A 19062-nucleotide genomic window follows, 5' to 3' on the forward strand; every position below is an offset into this window, starting at 1 on the left:
TTGATATGCTAAAAGTTAATAACTCCTAATTGTATCTTATATTGTCATTCTGAATAAAATATTTATTTTTCTTTAATTTTAATATTTTCTTTCTGACGTTTCTTTGAATATATTTATTTTAATATTTTCCTTTAATTTGAACTGTATCTTATAGTTGACAAATTTAGCAACTATTTTTCTGCAGTTCTCAGGCCACATCAAATTGCATAGATTAATTGACCCAACTTAACAACCATGTTATAGGTTACATTTATATACATTTTCGATAATAGAATATCTTTATGTCCTTGCCTATGATATAATTTAGGATAAATTAAATGTAATTTAGTATCTAATAATATCTCGGAATCTTTGCCCCATGCCAGGATAGACCGGCAAGTTACAAAGAGCCTTGACTCTAGAAAGAGACGTGTCTGAATTGCCAGTAACAACAACACGAACATTACCTTACCAGAGCATTATTAGTATAAGAAGCTAGTATCATTTGGGTGTGCTCATGTAGTCATGTTTATTCTTAATCATGAGGACAGACCATTGTTTCTGCAAGCGGAGAGTTTTGAAATGTAATTTATAATATGCTGTACTAATATAAAATATATTTAAAAATATGTACAAAATAATCTATTTAACTTACATGTATATCATAAATTATATTGTTTTTTTTGAAACTAATAAGTTATATTGTTAAATTAAACACTAATATAATATAATCTATGATATTTTATTCTATCACTAATTCCACAAAACTTATAGATTGCACCACCTCTCTCTTGAGGTTAGTCTATATGTAATTTTGATAACATGGCCAAGGTACTATTTTCATATATGTCGCATAATATTTTATTTTAAGTGAGCGGAGGTCTTCAGGAAACATTGTGCTTTTTCTTTAAGATGAGGTGCATGGTCGGCGTAAATTTTACTTTTACACCTTACTCTAAACGGGATATACCGGCATGTTTGGTTTAACTTAGTTATAAATTTCGTGATAAAAATTAATCAACGAATTTTAGCATTTTTTCTAATATGCCACAATCTTCGGCCCACCACGTTACTACCGACCAGGGCCATGCTTACAAGTTGCCACTAGGTTACAAAGACACTTGACTCTGTAAAGAGACATCTCTGAATTGCTAGCACCATATATGTCTGAAATATAGCTAGTTCATTAATTCAAAAAGCACGAAAATCACCAAAGCATTAATGAAAGAAACTAGTATCATTTTGGTGTGCTCATGTTTATTCTCAATCATGACGTTCTCTTCTGCAGCAGGGGACACCATAGCTGCAAAAGAAAGCATTAGTGATGGACAGACCATTGTTTCAGCACGCGGAGAGTTTGAAATGGGATTTTTCAGCCCCCAAGGCAATCCCCTCAATCGATATTTCGGAATTTGGTACAAGAAGATTTCACCTGGAACAGTTGTATGGGTGGCTAACAGAGAGGCTCCCATTTCTAATACTTCAGGAGTTGTCAGAGTCAGTAGCAGGGGAATTGTTGTAAGTACTAATCAAAGTACTCGCAGCATTTGGACGTCGAATTCTTCAGCATCAGTGAAGAATCCAGTGGCTCAGTTATTAGATACTGGGAATCTTGTTTTCCGGGATGAAAATGAGGTAGAGAATTTTGCATGGCAGAGTTTTGATCATCCTGGGAATACTATTTTACCAGGCATGAAATGTGGATTTGATTTAGTAAGTGGCGTAGACAGGTACTTTTCGCCATGGAAAAGCGATGATGATCCGGCGCCTGGTGAATATACTTCAAGGCTTGATAAAAATGGTTATCCGCAGCTTATTTTGATGAAAGGTTCAGTGGTTCGGTACAGGACTGGACCTTGGGTTGGCTCAAGATTCAGTGGCGTTCCTGTTCTCAAGCCTAATGGATTCTATACTATCGAATACGTGATAACTCCGACGGAAGTCTATTATGTTAATCATCTTGTTAATAGTTCTGAATCTCCTATTACAAGGGCGGTGTTGGCACCAGATGGCGTGTCAACTCGATATAAATGGAACAGTGACAAGCATTCTTGGTCACAGTTTCTGACTTTAGAAGCCGGGGATTGTGATCGTTATGAGGCTTGTGGAAGAAACGGTGTTTGCAATGTTAACAAGTCTCCGAGGTGTGAATGTATAAAAGGGTTTGATCCGAAAAGACCAGAACACTGGGCGGAAGCAGATTGGACTAGTGGTTGTTCGCGCAATGTTGAACTGGAATGTGGAAATGAAGATGGTTTCTTTAAGTATACTGGTGTGAAATTGCCAGACACGCGATGGTCAAAGTATAACATGAGCATGAGCCTTGTGGAATGCGAGGACATGTGCTTGAAGGATTGCAATTGTACAGCGTATTCAAATACAGATATTCGGAATGGGGGAAGTGGATGCCTGTTGTGGTTTGGTGACTTGAAGGATATGAGAGGCTATTCAGCCGATGGACAAGATCTGTATGTAAAAATGGCAGCGTCTGAATTGAGTAAGTGACCTTATTTTCTATCATGAGTCAGTAGTATCATCCAGTATTTTCTGGTTATTCAACTTGTTTACTTTCAATAATGATGAATTGCCTATTCAGAGGGGAGCAAAAATTCTGGAAAAAAGACGCGAGTGTGGATCGTGTTAATTCCTGTTTTCATTGTACTAGCTGCAATATTATGCCTCTTTCTATTGTATAGAATCAGGAAAAAGAGAACTAAGAGAGCAGGTAACTTTCCTAAGAGTACAACATTTACGCCTTTTTCTAATTTTAGCTTCTTAATACAATTTATTCATCTCTGAATCTAGCTTCATAACTTTCTTCTCTCTTGTGCAGGGATAATGCAACTCAACTTATATAATGTTGGTGATGCCACCAGAGAGGAGGGCCCAGATCTTGATTTACCTTTGCTTGGCTTCATACAAATTGCAAAGGCAACGGATAATTTCTCCGACAATAACAAGCTTGGGGAAGGAGGTTTTGGTGCTGTTTACAAGGTGACTATATTGATACATAAGTGTTCTTTCTAGGTTTACCTAGAAACTATTTGAGCTATTTTAATACACAAACTGTACGTCTGAAATCTGAATGCATTGAATTGCAGGGAGTGTTGGAAGATGGACAAGAAATAGCTGTAAAGAGGCTCTCAAAGGACTCAAGACAAGGAGTGAAGGAGTTCATGAATGAAGTTTCATGCATTGCTAAGCTTCAGCACCGAAATCTTGTGAGGCTTATTGCGTGCTGCGTTGAGGAACAGGAAAGGATGCTGGTCTATGAATATATGCCTAACAAAGGTTTAGATTCATATCTTTTCGGTATGATCCTAACTGAAATTTTATATTTCTTTTAAGTTTCAAGTTGCTGAAACTAATTGATTTTTACAAACAAGATACATGATTATAATTAAACTTGGCTATGCGGGATGATTTACTTGGAATGACAAATTGACAGATAGAGAAAAGTGCAAATCATTTGATTGGCAAAAGCGCTACAATATTATAAATGGCACTGCAAAAGGGCTACTCTATCTGCACCAGGATTCAAGACTTAGAGTCATTCATAGAGATCTCAAAGCCAGTAACATTTTACTCGATTATGAGATGAACCCAAAAATATCAGACTTTGGATTGGCAAGAATTTTCGGAGAAAGTGAAACTGAAGCCTGTACAACAAGAGTAGTGGGAACATAGTAAGTCTCTATTCACCATTTCAATTGATAATTGAATTCATATATCATCATAGTCCAGTGATTGGTATATGCTTTTATCCATTTCTCTTTGTATAGCGGATACATGCCACCAGAGTACGCGATTGAAGGGTTGTTCTCAACTAAATCGGATGTTTATAGCTTTGGCGTATTATTACTAGAGATAATAAGTGGAAAGAAAAACAGAGGTTTTAGCCATCCTGATCACAACCTGAATCTTGCTGGTCATGTAAGTTCATAAGTATATAATCTAATTTCTTGATCTGCTAGTTTGGCAATTTTCTTTAACTGATACCAACTAATTTCTTAGGCATGGAGGTGCCACCTTGAAAACAATCTTCTGAGCATAGCTGATGAAGTGATCTTGAATTCAAGTAATGAACATGAAGTGTTTCGAGTGACTGAAATCGCTTTATTGTGTGTTCAAGAATATCCTGAAGACAGGCCAAGCATGTCATCAGTGGTGCTGATGCTGAGCGGCGAAATTGCATTGCCTAATTCTAAAAAGCCCGGATTCTACTCGGATAAACAAAAGCCTAATGACACAACTTCGCCATCATCAAATAACACATCTTGCAGCATCAATAGCGCCAGTGTCTCATTCTATGCACCTAGATAGTACCTAGATTAAAGACTGAATTAAGTTTTTTATTTATAACATCACTGTATCAAGTTGTATAAAATACATTATACTCGTTCCATTTTCATAATCACACAATAAACAAAACGACTCCTCAGTGGCTTAACTATGTTATCAATAGAAAAGGATATAGCACCTCTAATCAGCACATTTGGTACTTCTTTGATGTTGGCTCTACATTCGCATAGTATGGCTCCGGTTAGTAGTTTGCAGGCTAATGGAACTTGGGTGTTTGGGGTCAGAAATTACCGCTTGATTAGGGAGCTTCGAGGGTTGTGTGTCAATATTCAGGTTGTGAGAATTGATAAGATCAGCTGGAATGGTGCAGGTAGTCAGGGTGAGCCTATTAAGATCTCGCTCATTTAAAATAATGCTCCTATTTTTCAAGATTGTAAAGAATTTTTTACACACATTCAAATCAATATACTACAAAATAAAAACATTATTTTAGGACTAATACAATCAATTAAAATGCATGTAAACATATAAAAACATTGATTTATTATTATATACTGCATATGCATAGATATTTTGTCAGAATCAAAGATAAACGCGTTTGTTTTCAAAAACCAAATGAGTTTGGGCTTAACATAAAGTAACCTTTAACCAACCCAACTCGTTCATATAACAACTGAAAACAAACGCGTTTATATGAACGAGTTGCGTTTATATTTAAATTTCTTTTTTCTTTGACAACCCCTAAAATAACTGAAAAATATATCAGCACTACTAAAACCAGCATTAAGATGGTTGATCAGCAGCTCATTAAGACAGGAAAGTACCAGCTCTCATTCAAACAATGAACAGGTTGAGAATTGCTCTGCCGCCATAATTATTCCGAGTAAAGACTCGGGTCAGGCATTTCATCCCCTCGTTTCTACTTGGTTGTCTTTCAATGTAGAAAAAATGTATCTTGTGGTGTATAATAATGTGTGAAATTCTTAGTTAGCTACTCGAGCATAAACAATTAACCAAACTTCAAGTGCAGCCGTGCAGCACATCAAGCAGCAGAATGGGAACTCTGAATTGAGTAAGACATATTTTAACCACTTAGCACAAACAATCCACCAAAATACAAACAAATTACTCAACCATATACTCTGTCCAATCAATAGTCCTGAGCAACGTTAAACAAACCCGCTTAAAACTCTATAAAAGTTAGTCACGTGAGACACCCCAACCAAATCTGTGAATTCAGGAAAACATAAAAAGTTGTTCCATCTCCTTAATTTTCTATTGAATGGAGTCAGAAATAACACCCCCATCAGCTAATCTTTTCACACACCCTCTGATTGCGTCAAAATGATAACCCCATTAATTTATTTCGAATATCAACCTCAGCCTTTACAATAATTTGCCAATATCACACATCTTAACTTGTCTTCATTTTATTTTTTAAATCTAAACTAACAAATATCATATTATAAATTATTCCTATAAATGACTAGGCGCTATTTGTGGCACACACGTGTATAAAAAGATACAAATCATGGAAAGATACATGACAAGTCACATTGGTAGATTTAACCATGGTTTATTTTGTATTTATTTTTATACTTTTAATAAAGTTTACTGGGGTTGTCAAAGAAAAAAGAAGTTCAAAAGTTTTTTGGCAAAAATTTGACAAATTGATTGAGTTTTTTAGTTAATAACTCTATAACAACTGATTCATTTTATTTCATTTTTGTTTAGTGTTGACTTTCACTTATACAGTATATAAGACAGAAGAAGACTAAATTTTTACGATATCAAATCAGTAAGGTGCATATTTTCTTTAACATATAAAAATCTACACTTAACCTTTAATTTAAAAAAATTGATGATGTAGAATTAGTAGTTATATAATATATGAAAGAGGTAATTGCGTATGGCACCCCCTAAGTATCGTTCAAAAACGATAGAGTACCGATACTTTAAGAAACTCAACTCGCACCCCTTATCTTTACTTCTCAAAACCGAGATGCACCCCCTGCCGTTAACTTCCGTTAACTCAGTGCACTCCGTTAAGTCAGTATATATATAATTGCAATTCGGACCCCCTAACTTACGTTCAAAAACGATATGGTATCCATATTTTTGAAAACTCGAATCGCACCACCTATTTTTACATCTCAGGAATGATACGCACCCCCTCCGTTAAATTCCGCTACCTTCGTTAAAATTCTCCCCCGTCTCAATTCACATGTCCCTTTTGCTTTTTGAGGAGTTAAATTGACTAATTTTTTACTAACTATTTGAAAATATGTATTTATTATTTTAGAAAATAGAAACTTACATATCAAAATAGACTAGATTTAATTTTTGATGATATTTTTTTGATCAATTTTTCCAAACAAAATAATTAAAATTTATATATTTTAATCAATAGATAAATTTATGTAATATTTATAATAAATATCACATGATATTTATTTTTTATATTTAAATAGTGTATATTAAATACCTAATACACATGTCACTAAAAATTTAAAATCATTCAATATGTAAAATCATTTTGACTTGGGGATAACTTAATTAAACAAAAATTTAAAAAAAAATATCATCAAAAAGTAAATCTAGTCTATTTGTTTTCGCAAATAATAGAGGGTCCGAATTTCACAAATAATAGAGATAATTGCAATTCGGACCCCCTACTATTTACCTCTATTAAAATAGGCTAGATTTACTTTTTGATTAAACGACAAGAGGCTTATATAAAAAGCACATTATACCTAACTTACGTTCAAAAATGATATTATACCTGTACTTTTGGAAACCCAAATCTCACCACCTATCTTTACAACGATACGCACCTCCTCCGTTGAATTCCGTTACCTTCCGTTAAAATACTCCTCCGTCTCAATTTACATGTCCCTTGTCAAATTGACTAATTTTTGACCAACTATTAAAAAAATATTTATTTATTATTTTAGGAAATAGAAAATTACATATTAAAATATACTTTCTAGCCTGTTTTAATAGAGGTATCTAGTCTATTTTAATATGTAAATTTCTATTTTCTAAAATAATAAATACATATTTTCAAATAGTTGGTAAAAAATTAGTCAATTTAACTCCTCAAAAAGCAAAAGGGACATGTAAATTGAGACGGGGGAGAATTTTAACGGAAGGTAGTGGAATTTAACGGAGGGGTTGCGTATCGTTCCTGAGATGTAAAAATAGGTGGTGCGATTCGAGTTTTCAAAAATATGGATACAATATCGTTTTTGAACGTAAGTTTGGGGGTCCGAATTGCAATTATATATATACTGACTTAACGGAGTGCACTGAGTTAACGGAAGTTAACGGCAGGGGGTGCATATCGGTTTTGAGAAGTAAAGATAAGGGGTGCGAGTTGAGTTTCTTAAAGTATCGGCACTCTATCGTTTTTGAACGATATTTAGGGGGTGCGATATGCAATTACCTCTATATGAAATTATACCTACCGCAAGTAAACAATGTCTATTATAGTGTAAACTGGCAAATATGGGTTATATCTTTTAGAAGAGGTTTTATAAGTTTTTATTCGATTACAGTCAATTGTTTCAAACCAAAATGATTACAAGATAGTTTTAACTAACTAATAATTATAACAAAATTAAACTAACTAATAATACGCTAATAAATGATTTAGAAATCTAGGGTAATAAGGTACACCATACTTATACAATAACCGACTTCAAAACTAAAGCGATTACAGTGATCAAGTAATTAGAGTATGCTAATTTTAGTATCAACAATCTCGAAACATGATTATACATATGATCATGTAATTAATCATGTAATTAAAATAGTATTAATCTCTTATGAGCATTAACACTTTTAAGAATTCAATGATGCTCTCGAACTCAATCGATTCTGCTACTTGTATGTTTGTCTCTTGCATTATATCGCTCGATCATACCCCTGTTGTATAAAATCAATTCATGATATCGCCCGATTACATAAATCAATATTAAAAATATATCAAGTAGAATTAATCACAATCAATCAAATCACTGAAAAACGTGCCAACATCATATTGTAAACAAGACTTCTTCTTAAGACCTAAAATACAACCACTCCCTAATAATTAAACAAATAACATAAATGGTACTCCCTCCGTCCCTATTTATATGTCCACTTTGGAAGTAAAAATTTGTCCCTATTTATCTGTCCATTTATTCTTTCAAAACTAACTTAATGATAGTTTTTCAAATATATCTTCATAATTTCAATTTTCAAGGCTTGACTTATTTAAAACTTGGTTGAATTCATGTTTTCAAGACATAAAGTAGGGGTATTCCACCATCTTCAAGATATTAATTAGAGGTATTTAATGAAAAAGTTTATACAATCAATTATTCTTTGGTATGCGTTTTTTTTTCCAAAATGGACAGATAAAAAGGGACGGAGGGAGTATAATAGAAAGATATGATTAAACTAACAAGAAAAAAAATACTGAAGAAATTTAACATTTATTATTCTCGAGAAATTCATTGTCTCTTTTCCTTCTCCCTAACCCTAATTCTAGTTTAACTGTATGCAATCATAATTTCTGATCCTCTGTCACCCTCATAATAAAAGTATTTTAATATTTTAACTAATATACAATTTGAATTCCAAAATCAACAAGGACTCAATGTCAATAATTCGTAGCTTTCTTAACTCATATGTTTTTTCTTGTCGGATTTAGCTTATGACCAATAGATATTGGATATAGCCCAATAACCGAATTCCATATATTTTAGTTCTAAAATAGTTTTTTTTTCTTGATGAATTGAATATAAATCAACTCGACAACATATTCAGGCTTGAATATCTGAGACAAGACTGTAATTAACAAAAAATATAAAATGGAAAATACTAAACACTATAAAAGTTACGGGAACAAGTACCCCCGCCGTGGTTCGGTCCCTCCTCTTAAGTAATGCATACACGTCCACACCCTTCATTTTGTTTTGTTTAAATTAACTTTTATTTATTATTTTTTTACCTATTTTTTTCATGCCAATTACTTTGGTTTAATATTTTTTTCCTGAGATTTAAGAGCAAGTCCAATAGGTTACGTATATCATTACTTATTAATAATATAAAATAATGAATCCTAGTGAGTCTTATAATTTAGGTAATGTACTTATAGTGTCAACTCCAATGACAATCCCAATATTTGTTTTTCTAAGATTATTTTAATAATAAATTTGATAAAGAGAAGGAGAAAGGAGGGAAAAGACAATCAAAGAAGGAGAGAGATGATTACTTTATTCATAAATATCAAATACATAAAGCTAGGGGGTTACCTAATGGCCAAGAGATTTGAGGTTGTGTTAGTGATTTAATTAATCTAGTGTTGGAGTGCTTTTTTCGAGGCATTACCTAAATACTCTTTCGTCTCAATTCATAAGTCCTTTTTAAAAAAAACACGCATATTAAGAAATAAGTTGGTTAAATAATTTTATCTCATACATCATTAGTTAGTGCATTGATAAGTGAGAATATAGTTTAATTTCAAAAAAATCACAATAAATGTAGAGATTGAGTGCATTGAGAAATGAGAATAATGTTGGGTTTCAAAAAAATCACAATTAATATAGAGATAAATTTGTATTGAAAGAAGAGAGAGACAAGTATTTTGAGAATTTTTTTTTCCAAAAGAACCCTATATTTTGAGACGGACGGAGTAAGAGTTTAGGAGCTAACCTATTGAGTTTGGACTTGCTCTACGACGTCGGGTACTCCGAACAGACGGAGAGACACTCAAAGATGAGTATTTTACTGTCAGTATACTCTAGCTGAATTTATTGAAGAATATTTGCTTAAATTTTATTATTCTGAGATCTAAATATTCTAATTACAATACACACACATATATATTGAGAACATTGAAGTATTTTATTTAAAAATTGACAAAAGGTTCAAGATTTTATGTTGTAGTTATATTTTTTTATTTATATTTTACGATATACATTTAAACTTGATAATTTGGTACACCACACAAGAACACGACATTAAAAATTGTTGTTTGAATTTTGATTTTTGACACACGAACACAAAAATACATACTGAATTTAGTGTCGGATATGAGTTTTCATTTTATATACATGAAAGTACACAAATATATACGGTATAAAAATAATTTTTAATAAATAAGTGTATTTTTATGTAAAAAAATATATAATTACACACACACACACATATATATGTGATATATATATTCATGTATAAATTTGAACTCATTTGCATACAAATATAAAGATTTAAATTATGTTTCTTAAAATAATACATAAAAAATATATTTTTAAAATATATTTTAATTAAGTTTAATTATTATATTTATATTAAATATACACGAAAAGTATACGACACGTTTCGAAATGAATATAAATTTTAAATTAAATATACGAATCTTAAAAAGTCGGATATGAATTTAACCTTCAAATATACTAAACAAGAAAATACACGGCTTGACAAGTCCATGTACATTATTTTATTGCTACCGTAACCATTGTTTAGCTAAGCCATTGATGCCATACTTTGATTTTATTTTGTCAGGCAGGCAATTTTCCAGAAATTTTCTTCACATGTGACATGTATCGTCCTTCCATGCGTCGTTTCATGTTTAGCTTCACAAAAACAAAATATGAGTCAATAAATTACAAAACGACGAATTTGGCAACAAAATTTTCCAGAGCACGTCGCTACTAGCAAAGAGGCCCAGCAAAGCGGCATACAGTAATTTCGATTAGACTAAAAAAATAATATAAAACTCAAATAACGCTAAAATCTGCCGAATTTGCTTAACTACGAGTTGATTGGGTCATATAGGTCTCACTCTCACAAAGCCGTATTTGACAAAAAAGTAAAATTATAAATTATAATATTTAAATAATTTTTTATTAAATATAGCTTATACATTAAATATTTGTTAATTTACTAATCAATCAAGTGTTAATATCGATTGTTTAGTAATTAACTTAAATCCTTAGATTTTTCATCCATTTTAATTTGACTTTTCTTATTAATCTTTTTTTTTTGACATGAACTAATCGCTGGGTGTTTTTTTTGAAATAGAGGGAGACCCTGTACAATTTTTGATAATTGAATTTCTTGAGTTTAAGGTAAATAACATGAAATACCGGCTGAGATTCATTTTGGAATTTTAGTACTAGCTTCTACTAATATTCCACAACCTCTGCCCACCACTAGGAACCGACTTACAGTTTACTCGCTAGTGGACTCAATAAATTACAAATACACTCCCGTTAATTTCCTTGTCGCTGTTTCTAAACTTAATCTGAAATTGTTTTGTCTGTGTAATAAATTTTAAAATCAGAAATAAGTTAAAAATTGATCTTAAATTAGTGAGATATTTTTATTAGTGATTTAAATTTCCATAAAAGTTATTCATAAATCATAAATTTAAAAAATAAAAGTGATTTATGAATAATTTATCAGTAACTTTTTGCGGAAGAAAGATTTTAGGGCCGTTTGGATTAACTTAAAAGATGTGACTTTTTGTTTAAACTAAAGAAGCGAAGTAGAAGTGAGAAGTAAATAAGTGAATAAAGTAACTTTTTGTTTAAACTAAAGAAGCGAAGTAGAAGTGAGAAGTTAGTTTACAGCTTCTACTTTTTTCCCAAACACTTTATTCACTTCTCACTTCTACTTCGCTTCTACTAACTTTTCACTTCTACTTCGCTTCTTTAGTTTAAACAAAAAGGCACTTATTCACTTATTTACTCCGATTAGAGCTAAATCGGGTTATTAACTTCTACTTATTTACACAAACGAGTTACGAAAAACGGACAAACAACCCCTTAAAAAAAATTAAGTCCTCAAAAAAATACATAAACTAACTTCTGTCTCATTCCAGTGACTTTAAAAAAAAAGAGAAACTTGTGATTCTTTAGTTACATACAGTGTTGTGAAAAGCGCATTAAGCGGGCGATTAAGCGTCTGCTTAAGCGGAAGTAGGATAAAAACGCTCCGGTTAGAGCTAAATCGGGTTATTAGACGTTTTGAGAGATTAAGCGGGTCATTAGACTTATATATTGTGAACTGTTCTCTTAAAAAAAAATCTCTTATTTTTTAGAAAAAATGTAATTTTTATAGTTTTTTGAATATAAATATTCAAAATATGTTTTATATTCTTTATCTGACAAAAAGAATAAATATTTATTTCAAAAAATTACAATTTTAATTATTTTTTTTAAAAATAAGCTCCTGTCAAAAGAAAATAAGATTAACCAAACACCTGCATTTGCCTGGAAAGTTGCAGAGCTTTTGAATTGCTATATATGCTTATTCATACAAACACAAAGTATACAAAGAATTATCAAAGTATCAATGGAAAAAACTACCATCATTTTGGTGTGCTCTTGTTTATTCTCAATCATGACGTTCTCTTCTGCAGCAGGAGACACCATAGCTGCAAATGAAAGCATTAGTGATGGACAGACCATTGTTTCAGCACGCGGAGAGTTCGAAATGGGATTTTTCAGCCCCGAAGGCAATCCCCATAATCGATATTTCGGAATATGGTACAAAAAGATTTCCAATGGAACAGTAATATGGGTGGCCAATAGAGAGGCTCCGATTTCTAATACTTCAGGAGTTGTCAGAGTCAGTAGCAGGGGAATTGTTGTTGGTACTAATCACACTACTCGCAGCATTTGGACGTCGAATTCTTCAGCATCAGTAAAGAATCCAGTGGCTCAGTTACTAGATACTGGGAATCTTGTTTTCCGGGATGAAAATGAGCTACTGAATTTTGCATGGCAAAGTTTTGATCATCCTGTGGATAATTTTTTGCCAGGCATGAAATTTGGATATGATTTAGTAAATGGCCTAGACAGGTACTTTTCACCGTGGAAAAGTGATGATGATCCAGCCCCTGGTGAATATACTCATAGGGTTGATAAAAATGGGTATCCACAGCTTATTTTGTGGAAAGGTTCAGTCCCTTGGTACAGGACTGGACCTTGGGTTGGCTCAAGATTTAGTGGCATTCCTTTTCTGAAGCCTAATGGATTCTATGTCATTGATTTCGTCATAACTCAGACAGAAGTCTATTATGTTTTTAATCTTGTCAATAGTTCTGAATCTCCTATTACAAGGTGGACACTGGCACCAAACGGCGTATCAACTCGTTATAAATGGAACAGAGACAAACATTCTTGGTCACAGTATCTGACTTTAGAAGTGAGCGATTGTGATGATTATGAATTTTGTGGAGCAAATGGTGTTTGCAATGTTAACAAGTCTCCTCGGTGTGAATGTATAAAAGGGTTTGATCCAAAAAACCCAGAACACTGGGCAGAAGCAGATTGGACTAGTGGTTGTTCGCGCAATGTTGAACTGGAATGTGGAAATGGAGATGATTTCTTTAGGTATACTGGTCTGAAATTGCCAGACACGCGATGGTCAAAGTATAATATGAGCATGAGCCTTGTAGAATGCAGGGACAAGTGTTTGAAGGATTGCAATTGTACAGCGTATTCAAATACAGATATTCGGAATGGGGGAAGTGGATGCTTGTTATGGTTTGGTGACTTGAAGGATATGAGAGGCTACTCTGCCGATGGACAAGATCTGTATGTTAAAATGGCCGCGTCTGAATTGAGTAAGTGACCTTCTTTTCTATTATGAGTCAGTATCATCCAGTATTTTCTTCTTATTCAACTAGTTTACTTTCAATAATAATGAGTTAATTCCTACACAGAGGGGAGCAAAAATTCTGGACAGAAGACGGGAGTGTGGATCGTGCTAGTTCCTGCTTTTGTTGTACTAGCTGCAATATGTTGCCTCTTACTGTTGTATAGAATCAGGAAAAAAGGAATTAAGAGAGCAGGTAACTTTCCTCAGAGTACAACATTTACGCCTTTTTCTATTTTTTAGCTTCATAAATCAATTTATTCACTTTCTTTGCTGTTCGCATATTCTTCTTTGTTGTGCAGGGATAGTGCAAGTCGACTTAGATAATGTTGCTGCTGCCACCAGAGAGCAGGGCCCAGATCTTGATTTACCTTTGCTTGACTTCATACAAATTGCAAAGGCAACTGATAATTTCTCCGACAATAACAAGCTTGGGGAAGGAGGTTTTGGTGCTGTTTACAAGGTGATTGTATTGATACATAAGTATTCTTTACGTTTATCACGTAGATGCAGTATATCTGTTTGAGTTTTTCTAATGCACAAACTTTAAGTATAAAATCTAAATGCTTGATCATTCTTACTCGATCAGAATAATTGTTAGGGATATCTATAAAGAACATTAAGTATATCTTCAAGGTAAGAAACATATTTTGCAGGTAAATAGAACTGAAAAATCTTACTTATTATCAAAATCTTACTCAAAAATTCATAATGTTACCAGTAAATAGAACTGTTTTTTTCCCTGATGTCTTGAGGGAGTTCTAAAAGTAATGCGTGCTACTGTTACCAGAGCATGTTTTGTCTGCTTTCGAGACAAGAGGAGTCATCTTATATTTTAACTGCAGAAATTAGGATACCTGTGGGAATTGTATATTTTTGATGATGAAAGAAAATGGACTCAATCAGTAAATCTGAAACATTGAATTGCAGGGAGTGTTGGAAGAGGGACAAGAAATAGCTGTAAAGAGACTCTCAAAGGATTCAAGACAAGGAGTCACTGAGTTCATGAATGAAGTTTCATGCATTGCTAAACTTCAGCACCGAAATCTTGTCAGGCTTATTGCGTGCTGCGTTGAGGAACAGGAAAGGATGTTGGTCTATGAATATATGCCTAACAAGGGTTTAGATTCAGTTCTTTTCGGTATGATCCTAACCGAAACTTTTATATTTCCTTAAAGTTTCAAGTACTGAAACAAATAAATTTGTACTAACAAGATAATGATCATAATTAAACTCTGCCATGCCTGGATGTTTTACTTGGGCTGACAAATTGACAGATAAAGAAATGTGCAAATCACTTGATTGGCCAAAGCGCTACAATATAATAAACGGCACTGCAAAAGGGCTACTTTATCTGCACCAGGATTCAAGACTGAAAGTCATTCATAGAGATCTCAAAGCCAGTAATATTTTACTAGACTATGAGATGAACCCGAAAATATCAGACTTTGGATTGGCAAGGATTTTCGGAGAAAGTGAAACTCAAGCCAGTACAACAACAGTAGTTGGGACATAGTAAGTCTTTATGCAGCATTTCAATTGATAATTGAATTCATAAATCACAGTCTAGTGATTGGTATGCTTTTTATCTATATCTCTTTGTATAGCGGATACATGCCCCCAGAGTATGCAATTGATGGATTGTTCTCAACTAAATCGGATGTCTATAGCTTTGGAGTATTATTACTAGAAATAATAAGTGGAAAGAAAAACAGAGGTTTTCGTCACCCAGATCACAACCTTAATCTTGTTGGTCATGTAAGTTCATATGCATATAATCCAATTTCTTGATCTGCCAGTTGGCAATTTCTGTAAACTGACAAGTGATACCAACTAATTTCTTAGGCATGGAGGTGCTACACTGAAAACAATCTTCTGGGCATTGCTGACAAAGTGATCTTGAATTCAAGTAATGAACATGAAGTGTTTCGAGTGACTGAAATCGGTTTATTGTGCGTTCAAGAATATCCTGAAGACAGGCCAAGCATGTCATCAGTGGTTCTGATGCTGAGCAGTGAAATTGCATTGCCTTGTTCAAAAAAGCCTGGATTCTGCTCAGAGAGAAAAAAGCCTAATGACACAACTTCGCCAGCATCTAATCATACATCTTGTAGCATCAATAGCTCTAGTGTCTCATTCTATGCACCTAGATAATACATTTATTATTAGTTTGTGGATTCTATCAGGAAGATATTCTAAGTAAACAGTCAGTTAACTGGCATCGCCCATCGACGTGCAGGACTGCAGGAGGCAGGATGACAATCCAGGAGAGGGGAAGCCAAAAAATAAAAATCCTCCAATATTATCTTGTAATAACTTGATTCTGTTTGAGAATTGTGATATTCTAAAGAGATGCAAATATACTTAGCAGGATGCGCCCATGGGACAGAAATTAATTTTTTTTCTTTTTTTATAAAAATTCAGGGCGCTCCGCTCTGTTAACCAGTACAACACAGAGGACCATTCTGTAATATAATTAAAAGTAGCTCTATATAAGTCATATTTAGCAATAACAGGTGCCATACGTATTTTTGAGAGAGTAGCAGATTGGCGAAATTTTTGAAATAGCTAGAGCATCAGCCTTAACATTGTTGATCATTGACGGAAGTGTTTCTAAGATATTCTCCTGGCCGCATTGTGGTTTGGTTTTGGTTAGCGGTCTTGAAGTCTAAATTAGTCAAGGGAATAGAATTGAATTTTGTACCTTGGCAATGGGCAATGCCTGTAACAATGCTCTCAAAGGGAATGCCAATAAGCCGTTGGACATCAAAGCTGCCTTCGCCGTGTCATCCTTTACAGTATCAGTGTATCTGTACCGATTCAAGGGTAAGAGGGTGAGTGGACAACCATAGCCAATTTTTGGTACCAGCCGTACCTCGTACTTAAAGAAGTCCACCTCAAATTGGAAGCGCATCACCTGCGGACGTGATATGTGTCATAGTGTAGATTGCTTGAGGCAGTAGATGTCATCTTGCAATAAGTTTTTAGTGTGTATGAGTTATTACCTCTTCCTGAGTGGATAGCTCAGTGTCCAACAGCTCTTGAATTGTGACTGTTGGCCATTGGGATTTTTTCAGGGTCACAAAGGTTGTTTGTACAGCAAATGGTTCCTGCTTCGCCGGCATTTGCTATTAATAATGACATTTAGACGGGTGATTGTTTTGTGAGTTTAATCTCATTCTGAATTTCTGATTCAAGTAAGCTAGAGTGTGTTCCTGATAGAGGTGGTCAAACGAGCAGGTCGAGGCGTTATGCCGAGTCACCGGCGAGCTGAGTTGGCCACGGGACCATGTATCTGGCATACGTGTTGTGCCGAAACAAGGCGAGTTGGTGTTGGCTCCAACTCTTGTATAACTCGTCAGGTTGAAATAATGGGGCCGTTTGGGTTAGCTTAAAAGAAGTGACTTCTTGTTAGAAGTGAGAAGTAAATAAGTTAATAAAGTGTTTGGAAAAGAAGCAGAAGCTGTGAGAGAGAAGCTAACATTCTCGTCTTCTTAAAAGTGCTTCTACTTCTTTGCACAAACGGGTCAAGAGAAGCAGAAGCCAGAAGTAGCTTCTGCTTCTCTTGGCCAAACAGGCCCAATGTTTAAAAGCTAGATATCGATTAGATTTTGTTAATTTATTATATATAGTTTTTGTTAATTTATTATTTATTATATAATAAATAAAAGAAGACAGTACTTCTATAAATTTATTAGTAGATTTTTTTTTCCAAATAATTTGAGAAGACTTCTTTCTAAAAACAACAAATCGCATTTACATTTTAGATAAAATATGAATCAAAATGATATTTAAATATACATAACAAAAATTATGCTATTTCATTTACATAAATTCACTGACACTTCCGATTCACTGACAATTCCGATGAAGTGTCCATCATCATCCAAACATCTTTTTCTCCGTTCAAATCATCTTCTTTTCTTCCTTATTTTTTACGGACTTGATCACAATCTTTTTTTCCAAACACATATGACAAATCTTGATCTTTTTTCGTCCAACGCTCTTCTGTCCATCGAACTCGAACATAATTATAGGGACAAAAATCTCTTAAAATATCATTAGAATTTTATCTAAAATTGGAAATTGATTCTTTCATTCTTTGTAACCACATACTTCTTTCGTCACTTTTTAGTTGTCATATTTCTATTTTTGTTGGTCAAATTGACTAATTTTGACAAAAAAATTATAAGTCACTTTTTCATTATTTTAAAATTTTGAAAATTACATCTTAAAGTAGATTAAAAATTATTTCTGGTGACATATTTTTTTTTAATTTTTTCACTTGATAAAATATTAATAAATTTCAGTCAAATTTTTGATCGCACAAAATCATGTGTATTTATTTTATGATAAAGCTAAACTTAAACAAAAAATTCATGGGGACAGAAGAAAGAAGAAGATAACTCCCCCTCTCCATTATTTTTCATAATATCCAAACTGTTACAATTACAAACCCTTCAAGACCAGAGAGAGAGAGAGGAAGAGAGAGAGAGTTGTTTCCTCATCTCATCTACAAAAACACACACAAATTCCCTAGATAAACACACACACAAAACCTGCATATGCAAAATTTGACGTTTTGTGTTTAGCTAATAACTGATCCGAACAACGAACCACCGCCAATCAAGAAAGAAGGTACCGAGCGACCAAAGAAAACAAGGTGATGTAATATTTAAAAGATTTTGATGGATCAAAAGATGATTTTGCTCGTGACAATTTATGGATTTTATTTTCGGATTCGGTATGTTTATTCTCTCAATTTTATAGTTTTTCAAAATATCTCTGTCTCTTTGAAAAGGTACACTTCTTTCATCTTCTTTTGATTATATTGTTATGATCCAAAATAAATGCTTGTTATGTGAAGCTTGTTCTTTTTGTTTTGTATATCTTATGAATTACGATAACATATCTACATCATAGAAATCATTTTATGCTTTTCCTCTTCTAATTTTAAGTTTGTATAGAATTTTGAGTTGATTGAAATCATGGATTCGTATCTGTTTTAGAATTTTGTTTGATTAGTTTTGTAGATCAAGTCGAGTTATGTATCCATTTTTTCCCCGTTTTTCTGACATGTTTTATCTTAGCCGGATTTGTGATGGTTGACCGGAATATCGATTTGAA

General features: G+C 33.4%; 1 protein-coding gene across 1 annotated transcript; it reads left to right on the forward strand.

Moving 5' to 3' along the window:
• The first annotated feature begins 1123 nt into the window (after nt 1–1123).
• Nucleotides 1124–16321, forward strand: LOC108223148 (uncharacterized). The gene is made up of 15 exons (XM_017397263.2): nt 1124–2476; nt 2576–2704; nt 2813–2973; nt 3081–3291; nt 3428–3665; nt 3762–3912; nt 3994–4301; nt 4512–4651; nt 12515–13903; nt 14003–14131; nt 14238–14398; nt 14866–15076; nt 15213–15450; nt 15543–15693; nt 15781–16321. The coding sequence occupies exons 1-15, from the start codon at nt 1201–1203 to the stop codon at nt 16087–16089; spliced, it is 5202 nt and encodes a 1733-aa protein (XP_017252752.1). The 5' UTR covers nt 1124–1200; the 3' UTR covers nt 16090–16321.
• The last annotated feature ends 2741 nt before the right edge of the window (nt 16322–19062 follow it).

This window comes from Daucus carota, chromosome 1 (assembly GCF_001625215.2).
Source record: "Daucus carota subsp. sativus chromosome 1, DH1 v3.0, whole genome shotgun sequence".
NCBI lineage: Eukaryota > Viridiplantae > Streptophyta > Magnoliopsida > Apiales > Apiaceae > Daucus > Daucus carota.